Raw genomic sequence first — 17976 nt, 5'->3', positions numbered from 1 at the left:
GATCTGGGTAAAATACACCTAAATCTAGTATTTTTTTTCTACTTTTGGTAAGTAATAAAATATGCCAGACGTGATATATTACAGTACTAACTTCACTTTCTAAAAGGCTGTGATGACAATAATCGGTGTTGGTGAGGATATGGAGAAACCGAAACCACTCAGTGGAAACAGTGTATCAGTTCCTCTCAAAGTCAGAGTAAAACCCAGCAATTCCACTCCTGGTACGCACCCAAGAGAAATGAAGACATACGCCACACACCACGCTGTGATGTTCACAGCAGCCAAAGGTAGAAACCACCCAAACACCCATCAATCACAGAAAAATGGACAGACAGACTGTGAGGAAGCACATAACGGACCAGTCGGCCACCAAGTGCCACACACACGGAGACACGAGCCCTGAAACGCTCGGGCAAAGTCACATAAGCTCACATGCTCTATGACTCCACTTATGTGAACTACCCAGCGGAGGCAAATCCACAGGCAATGAGGCCTGGTGGTGCCCGGGGCTGGAGGGAGTGGTGAATGAAGGGACTGCTTAATGGGCAGAGTTTCCTTTTGGGGTCATGGAAATGCTTTGGAACTAGACAGAGGTGATGCTTACCTAACACTGAATGTACTAGATGCCGCTGAACTGTTCACTTTAAAACAGTTTATGTTGTGTGAGTCTCCGCTCAATCAAACAAAGAGCCTATGACATTCTGAAAAACACGGCCTCTCTGAAACACTGATGATCTTTTTTCTCTGCATTTGTTAACATTCAGACACACTTGGGACAGACCACACAAGTAACAGAAAGAGTCAAGGACAAGGGCTGCAGGCCCGTCCCGAAGCTAAGGCAAGGGAAGACCTTCCTAACTGTGCTGAGGGTGCAGAGCAGGGGGCCAGGGGGCCTGGAGCAGGGGAGCCAAGCCAGACCTTGCAGCAACAGTCTGAGAATCACCACTGGCCCCCCAACCTCCGCCAACAAAAAGCAACTCTGCAAAGTTCGTCAACAGCCATCACTCTACAACATGGACTTAAAAATATCTTATTTCAGAAAAACACGCAAAAATAAAATAGAAACTACTCTTCAAATAAGTGCTTGCTGGAACACCAGGAACCATCAGATAGCTCAGCGGGGTGTGTCTCATCCCACAGGGATGTCAACCTGCCGGCCACCCGGGCGGTCACCACCCTCACCCACCGCCCCATGGTGGGCGCTGATAAACCCGTCTGGGTGCCCCTCCTCCTGCGATAAGCCCAGACTGGGCTCAGCCCCTTCTGCCATGGTGCTCCAGCATCCAGGGCTGCGACCATCAGCTGAGATGCCTCCTGCTGAAATGAGCCTCAAATCCCTTAAAAAGCCAACCAAGTTCTTTCTTCTAAAGACAAAAGACAAAAAAAAAAAAAGTCACCCAGAGCTCCTGTAGCTTTACAACCAAATTTCTCACCATCTTTTCTATTTACTTCACAGCACTATTTCTCAGAGAATTTTCACCCAGATGCCTCTTCCTTAAGGCACCTCTAGAATCCCATCAGTGAGACAGGCGGCTCACCAGCCCTGCATCACAGGACCCCATACCTGGTGAAACCACAGCTGCGCCCATGTCCCACACCTGCCCAGCCCCGCCCTGGGCGTTACCGCACTTCACCCTCACAGGAAGGGAGGCACTCACCCCTGACTGACTCGTGAAGACACTGGGCTAAAACCAGGCGCGGCTGCCTCCTCAGGCTCCCACTCCACGTGCCCACAGAGCTTCTAACTGGGCGCCTTCCAGGCCTGTCTCCTGAGGGCACAGCTTTGGACAAGATCTAAGGAAGCCAAGAGGGAGGCGGTTAGCCTTGCCTGCCTCGGCCTCTACTGGCCAGGTCAGCGTGGCTCACGTCAGAGAATCTCACAACACTGGGAGCCAACTTACTCACCAGAGGGGAAGACCACCACCTGCCTCTGAGAGGCTATATGTCTACCTTTGCACGGACGTCCGCGTCCACTGTCTATTTAAGCAAATCAACCGGCCAGTGGCCCCCGTGACCCACTTTCCTCCACACTGCTCAACAGCATCCTTGCGGGGTCACCTCCACTCCAGACGCAGAGCACAGGGTGGGTGTTCAGAGTGTACACAAGTTTCAAGTCAACAGGTTTAACTTTTGAACAATCAAGAGTTGACTGCAATAAGGATTTATTGCAGAAAATAGACTACAGTAGACACCAGAAAGAGACCAAGATGGTCCTGGGGGCAAGCAAAGGGAGTTTACAAGTGGACAAAGACAGACTCCCCTAGGCAAAGCACACTGGGTGCTATATAAATAGATGCAAAGTGAAGACCACAGATTTTTATCTCCTGGATTTCTTAGAATCGCCTTAAATTTAGCATATCTATAAAAAATAACTGACCCCTGCTGCTCCTTCCTCCCCGGGGTCAGGGGTCAGCACTGAGAGGCCAGCAGGTCAGCTGGGGGCATGGTCTTCACCCCTCACCCCGCCCCAGACACATGCTGCTCTGCTTGGCACTGACCTGCCACCAATAGGAAACCTGACCAAGATCCCACCAGACACAGACAAAGACTCCTGCCACCAGGCCAGACCACCCCTTCCTGCAACACAACTGCCGAATTCTCTCAGAGGGTCCCCGTTACCTACAGAACAAAAGAGCCCTACCCTCAGCCCACCTTCATGTACCCACAGCATCACCCCCCAAACCTCCTACATCATGCCCAGCGCCCACCTACCTGGACCACCTCTCTTCTCCGCAGGCTCCTGCCGTCATTAATGCTGCTCACTGACACTTCTCTGCCTTAAGACAGATACAAACCTGATCGGCCAGCCGGCCAGCCAGGGGAAGTTTTTGTTGTGGAAACAGAGCATCAGTATTGTACCAACTCTAATGAATTAATGGAACCTAATTTGGCCACCTCATGTGAAGAGTTGACTCACTGGAAAAGACCCTGATGCTGGGAGGGATTGGGGGCAGGAGGAGAAGGGGACGACAGAGGATGAGATGGCTGGATGGCCTCACCGACTCGATGGACATGAGTTTGAGTAAGCTCTGGGAGTTGGTGATGGACAGGGAGGCCTGGCATGCCACAATTCATGGGGTCGCAAAGTCAGACATGACTGAGCGACTGAACTGAACTGAACTGAATGATTAACAATCAACAGCAGGTAGTATTCACACTAAAAAAAAAAAAAAAAGCACCAGAACCCAAGAACAGTAGAACCTGCCTTTGGATCTGACCACTAATCTGCAGGAAGGTCACACAGGACAAACATGCTGAATTACACCAAGGAGACGCCATCAGCCAAGTCCAAGCAGTGGAGACGAGATACCACACACGAGCCAGTGTCTTCAGCCCAGCAACAGTAAGCACTGGGGAAGAGCAAGGCGACAACTAGAGACAGAGTGTGAAGCCCGCTCAGGGACAGGGCTGGGGTGAGGAACAACAGCTAACGCGTACAGCCTTTCTTTGGGGACGGGAGACAAAAATGTCCTCAGTCAGGTTGTGGTGATGGCTGCAAAAGTCTGAATGTCCTAAATAAAACACACTGCGTTTTACACTGAGCTTCCCAGTTGGTGCAGTGGTGAAGAATCTGCCTACCAATGCAGGAGACAGGGGTTCGATCCCTGGGTCGGGAAGACCCCCTGAAGTGGCAACCCAGTCCAGTATTCTTGCCTGGGAAATCCATGGACAGAGGAGCCTGGCGGGCTACAGTCCTTGGGGTCGCAAAGAGTCGGACATGACTGAGAGACTAAAGAGCAAAGGTACATGAGTTCCATGTCGATAAAGCTCTCACTTGAAGGCAATCCCAAAGAGATGCGTCAGCCAGTCACATGTGGGCCTCACCTGGATCCTAGCTCACCAACCGTTAACAGATACGGACACTGAGCACGTGGTGCGGGACACTGGCAACCAGGGGTCACGGGAGGGGCGGGGAGGTAAAGACAGACCCCCTGCTCTCACGGGACTCTTCCGGCCTGCTGGAGATGACCCGAGACGCCTGGGGTCTGCATCGAGCCCAGGGGCAGGGCGGGGACCACGGTCCCGGGGAGACAGGGCCATCCGTGGGTGCAGGTGGGGCGGCACACGGGCTCCTTCCTCTGCCCACACTTTCCAGCTGACCCCGGCTCAGCCCCTCCGGGCCAGCTCCCTGACTCCACCAGCCCATGGACAACACTGAAAAAACTATCTCTAGCCGCTCCTGGGCTCCACGTCCCCCCAAAGGCTCCAAGCTCAGCCTGACTTTCCTCTCACCCCTTCTTCTGGCCCAGGTTGCTCCAAGACACCTTCTCAATGCAGCTGCACTGGCCACCGTTCCACAGGGTCCCGGGCAGCGCGCCGGGCAGGGGCCCCAGACACACCTCACAACCGCCGTTTTTGCGCACGACTTGCTTCGCGTCTCCATCCCCCCTCACATGGGCTCCTGCCATTCTCCCCCAAAAGCTTTTGATGCCTCCAGCCCAAGGTTAAGTTGTAATTACCAGTCTTGGCCCTGAGATGCCCTCCAAGTCTAATGTGAGGTTCGTGGACTGAGCCACACGCATTCACATTTAACAAGCAGCACACTTGTTGGGGCAGCAGCACGCAGAGGGAACCGAAGGTCCCAGCAATGTCCCCTGGTGGGATCGCGAGCAGAGCAGCGTCTCCCAGCTCACCCAGCTCTGCCGGCTCCCCACCTGCAGACAGAGCCCGGCGCTCCCTCGGCGTCACCCCCGTGGGCCGTGCCCGTCCACTCCCCAGGCCTGTCTGCAGAGGCTTTGCTGCCCGGCTGGGTCTGCTTGGAATGACTCTGCCAGGAGCACGCACTCTGAGCATCAGGGCTAAGCTTTCACTTTCCCAGTATTGAGCCTTCAAAGCAGCTGTGACCACCCGGCACCTGTGGCAGTTATTAGCGATGTGGCTCTTAGGGCTTGCGAAGTAAAGACCCAAAGGTCAGCCAGGAGGGTCACGGAGAGGAGCAGTCACTGGGCGGAACCAGAGTGGGAGAAGCCACTGTGCGCAGAGGAGACACAGGATAAACCGACTGCGGCAGGGCCGGGGGGAGGGGGGTGGGGTGGGGGGACGGCAATAACTAGGAGCACCTCCCGCGTCCTCTCCCCAAGCAGAACGCCTCCACCATCAGGCGCTCTTTCTCTGCACAAGGAAGAGACTGGGGTCCAGGGAGGCTAAGCGTGCGCCCAGTCCTGGAGCCAGGACTCGAGTGAGGTCGGCCTGACCTGGAGCCTGTGCTCTGGGCTTGCGTCACGACGACACCTGGCTCCCAGAAGCTCCCGGCAGACACGCCGGCGGCCCGGGTTTGTTCAAAGTTGTCCTTTTCGTCACTGTCTTTCTTTGCTTTCTCTCCACTTCTTACTTGTACTTCTCTGTTGTTCCTTTGTTCCTACAAAAAGCAGGTGATGCCACCGCCTGCAAGGCCAGGAGAAGGCCTCCATTTTCCCTGGCCCTGCTCGGCCCGCCGCGTGGACGGGCCCACGGCCCACGAGAGCAGCGGTGAGGACCCTGAGAACACAAGCACTGCCAGGTCAGGACCATCAGCCAGTCTCTGAGACTCAGAGGCAGTCGCCCCCCAGAGCCCCCGCTACCAGACACCCCGGTCACACCAAACACCCTGACACCTTCGTGTCCTACGTAAGCTCGGTGAAAGCAAGGCTGACCCAGGAGGCCTGAGAAGGGGCTAAGCAAGTTTCCAGCGCACGGGCCTCCCCGCTCCCGGTTCACACACAAAGGCCCCCACCCAGCCCTCAACCACATGAACGGCCGGCTAGCCGGGCTCAAGCTCCTCCACCGACATGAACGTGCTGTTGTGAGAACCGACTCTCAGAGGCTATACTGTTTCACTTTGAGTCAAAGCCGACAGAACATCTCAAATGACTCTGACCTATGAACCTCAGTATTTTGACCTTTTATGTGCAACTCTCTAAGAACTAGAGCTCAGAGCTGAAACACCCAGAAGTAACTTGAAGAACCCCAAAAACAATGCCCCTTGGGAGACTGCCTCTGGGAGGCAGGAGGCTCCAAGGGACAAGCAGGATTCAGATACAATGAGACAGAGGCAGGTAGAAAGTACCTGAATTCCTAAGGCAGCTGGTTTTAAACCCGGCCACAATTCTGCTTGTTTGTTGCTATGGCTTCTTAAAGATGGATACACAACAATTTTCACTGAGAATTTACTGGAGTCCCCAGTAACAACCTATAGAAGCCTCCTTCTGCCCCAATTCTAAGTTGCATCCTCAGCAATATGAACCACAACTATACAGTCAATGAAAGGCGCAGTTGTCATTCAATCAGACCTTTAAGTTTTACCAGGCAGGGAACCACAGGTAAACTTAACCTCTTATGGTCCATCATAAAGGCCCTTTAGCACACCCACACTCTCACCTAGACACACACCCAAACCCCCACCCACCCCGGCCGGCGACCCCACTCTCTGGGGGCTGACCTCCAAAGTGTGTTTCAGGCATGGGCTGCTCCCGGGGGCGACCCCCAATGAAGGTGCTCCGTGGAGGCTGCTCCAGGCTCATCTCAACATCCTCTCTGGCCCCGCCTCCCAACACCAATGGGTCTCAAGCTCCTTCTAAAAAGCAAGCACCTGGGACACCTGCAAAATATAATTTCCTGGGTCTGCAGGGGCAGAGGTGGAGAAAAGCCTTCAGGTGATTCTGAGACCAGCTGGTGGGGTGGGCGCCAGGTCCCACTCACCGAGCCCAGGCTGTGGGCTGGTCCACGAACTCGTGTCCGCCTAAGCCCGAGACCCCCTCCAGCGCCGCCTCAGCCGCCCAGAACCTCAAACTTGATGCATGCAAACACGACGCATGGTTCTCCCCGCACAGCCTGCTGGTCCTTCCCTCCTCCTGGGGATGAGGAGGAGTGAAGCTGCAGGAGAAGCAGGGCTTCCCCTCTTCACCCCGCCACCCTTCTGCAGAAACAGCCCCGCGTAAAAAGCGGGCTCTACCACACTGAATGCTGAAGACGCCAAGTGGCCAGCCCCAAAATGTCGCTGAAGATAAGTGTGTCTGAATTAAGTCATGAGCGGCTGGGTCTCATCAGCCTTCCCCAAGGAAGCCCAGGGACCCTGAACAGCCGGCTTCTTTCTAGAAACAATTAAAGGAAACTAGGGGGAAAGATACACACCCTCTGAAGAAGAGATCTTACAAGTCAGTGGGGTGGGGAGTAGCGGGAGACTCTGAAGATCCTCAAAGGCGTAAAACCAAATTCATGTGTGAACTTTTAATAAAATTCAGGATCCAAAACAACCAGGAAGTAAACACACTTCTGAGATAATGAGAGAAATTGATTATGGACTGTTAAGTGTGACAACAGCATTGAGTTTTAAATGCCCCCATTCTTCAGACACGTTACTTAAGCATTCAGGGTGAAACCACAGGGCTGGAATCCACTTTAGACTATCTCCACAGAGAAAAGGGGGGAAAGGGAAGATGTGAAGCAAATGTGGAAAATCTTGATAATTGCTGAGGCTGGTGATGGATAAATGGGAGCGTATGATACCAGTCACTCTACTTCTGTGCATTTTAGATTATTTCACATACAGATACTGTTTTAAAAGTCAAGCGATACATTTTGAGTGTTCACAATAGCAATTCACAAAACAAAAATATATTTTATCAGACTGGGACTCTGCCATAGTGTTGCATAACAGATTATAAAGAATAAACCCTACTGGCCTTTTAAAAACTCTGACACAAACTTGAAGTTAACAGGAAACAATATTCTTCTGAACTGCATAAGTTTTAGGAGTTGAACCTTTCACATTTAAACTTAAATCCTTCAAGGTTTAACAGATCCATCAAGGAGAGGTGGACCACAAGCCAGCCATGCCCTGTGGCTGCAGCAGCTCCCGGGGTGAAGCGCTGGCTACCGCTCGGCAAAGGTGCCCCGTTACTGGAGACTGGCCCAGTAACTGGCCCAGATCTTCTTTGAGATGACTGGGGGGGCGGAGGGGGGGGGAGAAGCAGCGGGGTGCAGGAGGAGTGAAATGACTCTAGAAACCACAGTGAAAGTCCCTCATTCTTAAAGTCACAATCCTGTTCAGACAACTTTCCAACAAGACTTCCATGTGGCAGAAGTTACTTTGTAGCAGGTCTGTGAGGAATGTAACCCACAAGAGTCTGAGCACAGTGAAACGGACCAACAAGCCCCCTTCAGGAGGCAATACTGAGATTCCCTTTAAGGTCTCTAAGTGGTTTGGGAAAAAAAAAAAAACAAAATTGTTCATCTATGAAGGTTCAGGGTCACTGGAGAACCCACCCCTCCTAAACCACTAACTCTTTCGAATAATTAAAAAAATAAACAAAAACAAAAAACTAAGAAATAGTAACTACCTAACTTTAGAGTCCAGATACCAATTCACATACCTACTAGCATTTCTAACAGGTACAACACAGTCCATCACAAGACTCTATTTTTTAAGTTAATTGACTTAGTAAGTCACTTAATAATGGTATTAAAATGGGAAGTAGCAAAACCATTTGTAATTTTTTCTACAATCCAGTTCAAATGTCTTATTATTCTAAATTAGGAAATACATTAAAAAGAGTTTCACCGAAGAGACTATTCCAAATACCCCTCTTAAATAAAATTAAAAGCCTGAGTGTGTAGAATAAAACTGAACTGCATCACAACCTTATAATTACAGCACGCTTGTAGAGCCTGAAATTTGGGTTCATTCCCATCCTGCCGTTCACTGGCTAGGAACTATCCTACAGACTCATTTATTTTTTCAACCAAAGCTGTCCGATTTCAGAGCAGGTTTATCTGCAAACAGTGAATGAGAGGCCCCCTCCCCACCAGGCCACGATGCACAGGCCCACATCAGAGCAAGATTCTTCCAAGAGCCATGGAGAACTCGGAACGAGCCTGGAGATTCAGAGAACTAAAGCTTTTTGGAAAATAGACAAAAAAATATCCCAGTGCAGAGCACACAGCACTGGCGAGCGTGCTTCCTGAAGCTCGTGTTTCAATTATACTCTAACACCCGAGCCCTGGGTCCAGTCTACATGTAACAGGTGTTTCTTCTTGGGGGTCAAGGTCAAAAGGACCGAGAGCCACTTCTCTAAAGGGAGTGTATGGAGAGTCTGCTTGGAATCACACACATCGTCCTACTGCTCGCTGGCTGGATGACCTTCGAAAGGCTCATAACCTCTCTGTGCCTCTGCTGTCCATCTTCAAAATGACCACCACCAACTTAGCAAGCTGTCCAGTGGGTCAGTTAATGTCAGACGCAACACAAAAGCTTGACCTTCCCCAAGGTTCTTCACTTTTTCTGGGCCTCCAGCTTTTATACTGAAAATCTGAAAAAATGTTCAGTGTAGTGGCTAAGACTTGCTGGGTTCCTTCAGAGGGATGGGTGGGGAGATTCTCACCCAGGTGTGCGGGCTACCCTGCCACGTCATGGGTGGGAGCTGCCCACCCAGGGTTCTAAGAAGCCAAGTCTGTCTGCCCCCAGGACTGTGACTGGAGCCCTGGGCCTTTCCCCACCAGGGCTGAGTCACCTTCCAGATTACAGTTAAAACCATTACAGTTAAAACCATTCTTCTATCAAATTGCTGAGAGCAATTTAAAAGTTGCTCTGGCTCAGCCTTGGAGAAGCTTTCTAACTAAGTGACATCAGAAAACAAGACAGTGAGTATTGACAAGGCACCGGACTGTGAGCAGAAAGTGTTACGGGATCCAAATGGATCAGAAGAGCCTCAACAGGTCCCGCCAAAGCCCCAGCAGCAGGAGGCTTGGGAGGGCCAGGGCCCACAGAAGGCAGGACCCAGCCGGCAGGGCCTGCAGCCCGCTGGAGCCTGGTGGACAAAGGGGACAGGATGTGCCCTGTCCAAGTGGCAGGGCCAGCGGGAAATTTAGAAGCCACGTGCCTGGCGGGAGAAGGGGGAAAGCGTAACAACATTTGACCATTTTCTTGGCCCAGCAAGTTAATCGCCCGTCTACTCTGCATCCCCCAAAAAAAGTTCTTAAAAAAATGTGTTACTGCTCTAAGTTTTTCAGAACTTTTCTAAAGAGAGGGAGGCTGGCTAGTGAGAAAAGATGCTAAGGAAATCAGCACATCCCCTCACCTTCCTCTAGTAAATTGTAAAAGGCAATTAACACTTGAATAAGGAGCCTGTGTGTCTGGAATGAAAATGAGGCGCGCGCAGGTTTAGGGTTTTAGGGCGCCTTCCTATCCCTCTCTGTCCGCGGTCCTAACTACCAGCAAGAATTGGCCAAAATTCAGCATTTCGAGACTTTCCTTAGGAGAAGGGGCCGCAGAAGTGCTGGCAAAAAGAAAAACGAAACTGGGAGCGCTCCAGGCTCGCCGCGGCTCGGTCTGCGCCCAGCTGCCGCGCTCCTCCCCGCGCCGCCCGCACCCCGAGTTCGGCGCCCCCGGCCGGGGCCTCTCCGCCCCCGGGCGCTTCGAGCGCGGCCCCGGCCTCAGCCCCGCCGGCCCCGCGCGGCGCAGGGGCCCAGGCGCCCAGGCGCCGGGCGCAGGAGGCCGGGCAGGCGGGCGCCCGGGCCTCAGGCCTACACGCGGGCCGCCTGGCCCAGTCCACGCTCCGGCCCGGTCCCAGCCCGCCGGGCCGCGGCGGAGACGGGGCGCGGGGAGGGCCCAGGCCGCGCGGGGCGCCCCGACGACTCGGGCCCGAAGAGGAGGCCGGGGCCGCGTGTCCGCCCTGGGACCGAGGGAACGGCCGGCAGCCCCCCGACCCCCGGGCCCCCCGATCCCCCGGCCCGCGATCGCCCGCCCGCGCCGCGCTCGCGCCCGGCCCGCCAACCGCCGCGGGGAGGAGCGCGCGGACTCACCGGGGCCGGCTCCCGAGTACATGGTGGCGCCGCCGAGGGGCTCCGGGGCCGAGGGGCGGCCGCGCGCGCGCCACGGGCCCCGACGCCGCGAGCCGCGAGGGAGCCGCCGGCCGCACGATCCGCCCCGGCGCGGCCGCCAAACAGGTTTACCCGACGCGGCCGGGGCGGCGGGCGGAGGCGGCGGCGGGCGGGCGGGGGAGGGGGAGGGGAGGGGAGGGGGAGGGGCGAGGGAGCGGGCGGGGGCGGGGCAGGAGGGGAAGGGAGGTGCGGGAGGTGCGGGGGCGGGGCGAAGGGCGGGGCCCGCGCGACAGGGGGCGGGGCGAGGGAAGCTGGAGGGGAGGGCGGGGCCCGCGCGGCGGGGGCGGGGCGAGGAAGCGGGAGGGGCGGGGCAGGGAGGGGAGGAGAGGGGAGGGGCGGACCCGCTCGGCGGCCGAGGCGGGCGGGGGGCGCGGCGGCAGGGGCGGGGGCCGGCGAGGGTGGCGCGAGGCCCGGCAGCGGGGGCGCACGCGGGGCGGGGGGGCGGGGTCCCCTGCAGCCACTCAGAAGCGCGACGTCTCCTCCGACTGGGCGGAGCGGGCGGCGCGTCGCTGCCCCCGCACCCCCGCCGCCGAGACCGGGAAGAAAGAAAAGAAAACACAGCCCTCCCCTCCCTGACTCGCGCGGGCAGACCCTTCCCCATCCCGAGCCCCCGCCGCGCCGGACGAGCTGGGGCCCCGTGTGGACGCGGTGCGGCCCGCGCCCGGGCGCCCCGGCATTGCAGCCGGGCTCTTTTAAGCGATAAAGGAAACAATGTCGCGAAGGTTTCTCCGGACCGGGAACTTGAACTTGAACGCGGCCGGGTCCTCGCACACTACCACACCGCCACCTCCCGGCGGAGAACCTACCTAGAGAATCCCTGTAAAGAGCTTCAGGTCAATTTTAGCGGCTATCAGGGATCATCAGATCAAACTGTTAACTCCTCATTGCAGCCCTCGGGGCCTCCTCTGGTCCTTTACCTGGGACCCTTTATCGGACCCCCCGTGCTCTTCGTACATCTCTGTGTTCTCCCTCCAGCCAAACCCCTGCATCCAGTTTGTTTTTGGTTTTCGGAGTCATTTCCAGGGAGGCCAGCCAGAGGTCAACACCTTTCTCCCCTACTTGATGAGGGGTTAGAAACCGGAAGGTGAAATACAGTCCAAAATTGCTTGTCATCTTTTTAACATATTTGCCTGCTCCTTTCTTCCTCCGGTAAGCAAGTATTATCTGACACCGAGTGCCTGTGACTGTGTTCCACTGGCCTAGGATGGTACAAAGATGAACGGGAGTTCTGCCTGCAAGCGTCCAATAGGTTTGTTTCTCTCTCTGCAATTTTCAAGGAATTCTTAAATAAAAGCAAGAGAATCCACCTGTCCTCCAGAAAGAAACATAAAAGGACTTCCATCTTCATCAAGTTATTGATATAAATGAGGGGGTCCCATGGCATCAGCCTCAGAGATGTCCATTCTTCCCCATCTAGTCCTCTACCCACCACCCCCACCCTCATAGGGGTCCAGACCACCTCTCCACCTGACCCTCATGCTGTGGAAACACAAATCCACAGGTGACCCTAGGCCGCTACTCAGCTGAACGTGTGTTTAGGAGCCCAGGTATAGCCTGGGTAAGAAGGCATGCCAGGGTGGGACTGGGCACCACCCAGATGTGCCATCAGCCTTAGAACAGGTGATGAGAAGAATGTTTGCTCACCGGGTGGAATCTAGCAATGGAAATGAACACCCTTCATCGAAGTAGGACAACGTGGATGAATCTCTCCAAGGTTGAGTGAAAGAAGCCAGAAACCATACTGCATGAGTCCATTTATAAAAGTTCTAAAACTAGGCAAATCGAACTACATCGTTCCAGGAAGCGTCATTGAGCAGTAAAATGCTGAAGAAAGGAAAAGGTTGTTACCTAAGCATCAGAATGGGGGTCCTATTGTGGGTAGGGGTGCTGAGACCACCAGAGGCCTGGGGCTGTGGGCTGAGGCCGTCCTGCCCCTGACGGCGCCAGTCATTATGCAAGTCTCTTAAGCTGCCCATTTACTTTTATATACTTTTCTGTACCTTCGCTATATTTCACCATAAAGACATTTAAAAATCAAAATCATAAATGTTGTCACTCTAGTTAGGAACCCTCCACGCCCAGTGCTGCTCCCGTTCTGCCGGGCTCCCTGGTGTTCCCACCGCACTATTTTCATCATTCCTAGGCCTCGCCACTCTGCTACAATTGCCACCTCCCTTCCTTTCAGCCTTTGGCTTCTTTGATAGCTTGTGTTGGGTAACTTTGTTGCAAGGGTTCCTCTGAAGGTCTGACCAGACCAGGTCTCCTGAGCACTTCTCTGCAGAGAGCCCGCAGCCACCTCCCTTCCTTTCAGCCTTCTGCTTCTTTGATGGCTTGTGTTGGGTAACTTTGTTGCAAGGGTTCCTCTGAAGGTCTGACCAGACCAGGTCTCCTGAGCACTTATCTGCAAAGAGCCCCTGCAAACCTGCCTACCGCTCCTGCTCCCCCACGAGGGGACCCCCTCGCCTACCTCTCCCAGTGGTGGGAATCCAGTGGTGGGAATCTGGCTGCTTTCTCTCCCTTGTCTCCCACTAGCTCCAGGCCTACCTTGTGAAGCCACGTCCTTCTCCTGTCCCCTCCTCCCAGCTCTTTCTCCTGTGTTCCCAGTATGCCAATATTCACCGTCCAGGGGAAAAAAAAACCCAGGCCCCTCTGCCCTCTGCCTTTTCCTGAGGAGTGAGTTCACTTAACCCATTTAGTCCAGTCCACTCAGCTGTGTGTGAAATGCCTCTAGGCTCATCTCTGTTCCTCCAGGTCTGTTCCTCCAGCACTTGGGTGTTGACCACATGGGGTGGATTCGCGGGTCTTCTGGGGCCCAATCTTTCTCCCTGATGTAATTCACTGCTCTGTACATACTTGAATCCCATATGGATCCCTCTGCCTGGCTAGACCTGCAGGGCTGTAGTCACAGCCAGGGATCCCCCAGGTCTGCACATGGGAGTCACTGGTTCTGGAGCAGTAACTCCACAGGAAAGCAAAAGACACTCGGAAAACACCCAGCTTGCTGCTGTGGTCATCAGGCCCATAGGCGCTCAATGCAGGGTTCCTTTGTCTCTTCAAGAATAAAGTGTGGGCACTGAAATAAAACAGTTTCCAAAAACATGTTCTGCATGTGATAAATGAGGGGTTAGGAGGTTACATAAACTGGGATGCACCGAGTTAAACAACACTGAATAGATGCATTGGCTGCAGCCCTTCTCAGAGCATTTAACACAGTATTGAATTTTGATTCTAGGGATTTCCCTGGATCCTATCATTTCAGGAACAAGTGAAACACATTTGTTTCATGTCAGGAAAAATGAACAAATGAAACATTTCAGGAACAAATGAAACACATTTTTTTCATTTCAGGAAAAATGTGCTTACACTCCTAAGCAATTTCCTCATACTAATGTGACATTAAACGGAAACCAGGTAGTTTGAAAACGTAAATCACTTTTGTTATTTATGCACCCAACAGAGGCTAAGTCAAGAATCCTGAATATACAAACAAGCAGGGCCACCTCCTTACAGCACCCACTGTCAGCTGTCATCCCCTGGAACCTGGAAGCCTGGGGTTCCTAATCTATGACCTAAATCTATGTACAGGAGACACAGCTTACTCTGGAGTGTGTCTGCTCCTCCATGTAATGAGGAAAGAGCAGCCAGGATGCCACTGACACGAAAAAACTCACTCAAAGTAAGAGGAAGGATTTAAATGTAAACATAAAGCTATAAAACTTTAAAAATAATGGAGAGAGAAAAATCTTTGGGTTCTATGGCTAGGCAAGCAGTTCTTAGGGACAATCCATAAAAATAAAAGTGTATACCCTAGACTTCATCAAAATTAAAGCTCTCTGAAAGCCTCTGTTAAAAGCATAAAAAGAGAAGCTATAGAGTAGGAGGGAATATTTGCACGGAGCACATCTGACAAAGAACCAGGATCTAGAAATAGAAAGAACTCTCAAAATCCCACTGTAGAAGAGCAAACAGTCCTTGAACGTGGGCAATAGAAACGGAGACGTTCACAACAGAGGAGATGCCCATGCAAACAGTCACGTGAAAAGAGGTTCAACATCACTGACCACTAGAAAAATTTGAATTCAAACCACAATAAGATAACATCATGCACCTATCAGAATGGCTGGAATTAAAAAACAGTGACGGCAACAAAGCTAAGGAGAACTTGGAGAAACTGGATCAGTCCTGCTTTGCTGGTGGGAACATCCAATGGTAGAGTCTTCAGGGAAAGCAGTTTGGCAGTTTCTCAAAAATCAAACGTACGGCTACTACGTGACCCAGGAAGTCAAACTCCTGGGCATTTCTCCCAGAGACGTGACCACTCATGTTTACAACATAAACCTGTATATGAATATTTATAGCAGCTTTATTTGTATAACCTAAAACTGGAAACAACTCAAATGTCCTTCAATGGATGAATGGTTAAACTAACTGTGGTTGGTCCACACCATGGAACACTCTTGAGCAGTAAAAAGGAGCAAATGATACACAACCACTTGGATGAATCTCAAGAATTATGCAGAGGGAGAAAAAGCCAATTCCAAAAGCTTACATGTTGTATGATTGCTTTTATATGCCACTCCTGAAATGACAAAATAATAGAAAGGAAGAACAGATTAGTGGTTGCTAGGAGCTGAAAAGGGGCGGGTGGTAGGGAAGATGGTGGGTTATGATAGGGTGCCATGAAGGACCCTTCTGGTGGTCGAAAAGTTCTGTATCTTGACTTTGTCAAGGTTAATATGCTGTCTGTGATATTGTATGGTAGTTTTGCAAGCTGTTACCCTTGGGGAGATGGATAAAGGGTACCTGGGATCTCTCCATTTTATTTCTTACTTAACTGCACATGAATCTACAATAATCTCAAAGCAAAAAGGTTAATAATACAAACACTCTGTGTGCTAGAAGCCACCCCTGCAAACACACACAGATACCATAGGACAGAATTATTAGATTAATGCCAATGCATCTTGCAAGAAATATCTCTTTCCTGCCTGGAGAAGTCAGGTCCTAGACTTAAACCTCTAAAAAAACAGTTTCTAAGATGTCTGAAAGTACTTTCTGGGGAGTTACAATACAAGCCAAACTCCCAAGCAAGGTCATTTTCCCGGAAGCTGTGTGAGTGAGTCACCTGTGTGGTCCCCCTCGGGTTCAAGGATGGGGCTGTAGGTCAACTACCAACCCTGTAACGCCCTTTCTCTGTAACCCCCTTTCCCTACTGCTCAAGTAGCTGGTTCCATCCCTACCATCAAGGACTGCAAAAAAAAAATACCAGGAACATATGTGCACCTGTTTATTTGTTGGTTTCCTCCGTCTGTCATTGAAATACTAAACATACACATTGGGTGTCATGGGATTACCCATTGAGTGCAAATTACTGATCATCTGAAGAGTTGAAATGCCACAGAGCTGCCATGCTGTCCTGGAAGAACTAAGTGAGTAGCTGAGTCGCTCAGCAGTTCAGCTGATGTTTGGCACATGTCTTTATACGTGACATCCCAGAGTGTCGTGCGGCTACTCAGCATACTGTGCAGGCTGTATTCTCCTGACTGCCACCTTTACTGGGGGGGTAACAGAAGCGGCCAAAAGACAGCCTCGTTGTCCGACCAGAGACAAGAGGGTTGGCAGTGGAACAGGAGCCTTCCAGACCCCTCAGCTCTGTCCACCCCACAGAGCCTGGAGGTGACCACACAGTGTCGTGGTGACATGGTGAGAGCCTCTTTTGGATCTGCCACCACCACCCTCTAGGGGTCTGATGGCCTGGCGCCTAGCGGGGCTTGCACATCACATTCTGTCCTCTGTGAGCTCACATTCTGCTTCCCCAGACAGGATGAGTCCTTTTGATTTTATGAACAGTCTCTCCTTAAGCTGCTGCATTTTTGACATGGGCACTGATCTTCGTTGATGTCCATTGACCTCCACCTTCCAGTGGGCACACTTACTTGATGTGCCTTCAACTTAACGCAAGATCCAGGTCCTCTTCGAAGGACCCCGGGTCCCACCTGCCAGGTGTGGGTGGCCTTGCCTCCCTTCGTCCCAGCCTGAGGATAGCCCAGGTGTCCGGAGAGGACCACCGCCTCCCCCACCAAGCCACTGACCCGTTCCTGCTGTAACTTCTCCTGCTGCACATTCTCCAGAGACCTTGGGGGTGAATGCAGATGTGGTGTATACAACCTGTAGCGTTCCCTGGAGTCAAAAGAAACAAATACAAACTATTTTTCCTATAGGGAGAAGCCATTAAGCAAACACTAAAGCATATAAAGTGCTAACAAGTATTCATTTTTAACTCAACACAACGATAGCTTTAAACTGTCATTCTTATCATTTAGTGTGATGTTTCTTTGAAATAATCTACCGATAAACTATCATTCACCAAGGTTTTTGGCTGTAAGGTCAGTATTTTTAGATTAACCATAATTCTATGTACTGGGTACAATTTTTAAAATTAAATGTAAACAGAATGAAATATCAAAAAATCTAGGAATCCATGTAATAAAAGATGTGCAAAACACATCAGAAATCTATAAAACGTTACTGAGACATTTAGTAAGACCTAAATAAATAGAGAAAGGGAGCATTTCCTAGACTCACTAATGTAAAGATGTCACTTGTCCACAAACTGATCTATACATTCAATCCCAATAGGTTGTTTCTGTTGCTGTTGTTGGGGTGGTGGCAGGGGACAGACCTTGACAAGCTTATTTTGCAATTTGTATGGAAACACTAAGGGCAAAGCAGCCACATCACTCTTGAGAAGAAGAACCAGGTGGCAGGGTTTGCTCTCCCAGGTCAGGACTTCCTATGAAGCCGCAGTGATGAAGACAGAGTGGCACTGCCCTGTCAATAGACAGAGACGGGTGGGAGAAGACAGAGCCCAGAGAGCAACCACACGTGTGCGGGCTTGACTGATGAGGACATGCACACATCAGGGCACTGGGCGACGATGGCTTTCTCATAAGCGGCGCTGGGACAGTCAGGGATCCACAAGGAAAAAGGCATCGCAACTCAATTCCAGGGAGATTCCAGACTCACATGAAAGGTGAAACAATAACAACTTTGTAAGACAGTACAGTGATGTTGGATGGCCTCACCGACTCGATGGATGTGAGTCTGAGCAAACTCCGG

General features: G+C 52.1%; 1 protein-coding gene across 3 annotated transcripts in view; it reads right to left on the bottom strand.

Moving 5' to 3' along the window:
- The window catches only part of AGO2 (argonaute RISC catalytic component 2), a 91666-nt gene extending 80704 nt beyond the window's left edge, over nt 1-10962 (bottom strand). Inside the window, exon 1 of one of the 3 annotated variants that reach the window (XM_043879088.1) lies at nt 10780-10962. In XM_043879088.1, the coding sequence (XP_043735023.1) occupies nt 10780-10801 (22 nt within the window). In that variant the 5' untranslated portion in view covers nt 10802-10962. Of the gene's footprint in view, nt 1-6418; nt 6580-10779 lie in introns of those variants that run through there. The other 2 variants (XM_043879089.1, XM_043879087.1) reach the window with 2 other exon arrangements.
- Between the last annotated feature and the right edge of the window lie 7014 nt (nt 10963-17976).

Source organism: Cervus elaphus, chromosome 21 (assembly GCF_910594005.1).
Source record: "Cervus elaphus chromosome 21, mCerEla1.1, whole genome shotgun sequence".
NCBI classification, from domain to species: Eukaryota; Metazoa; Chordata; class Mammalia; order Artiodactyla; family Cervidae; genus Cervus; species Cervus elaphus.
The sequence above is the reverse complement of the archived record's forward strand: the minus strand, read 5'-3'. Positions and strand labels throughout refer to the sequence as shown.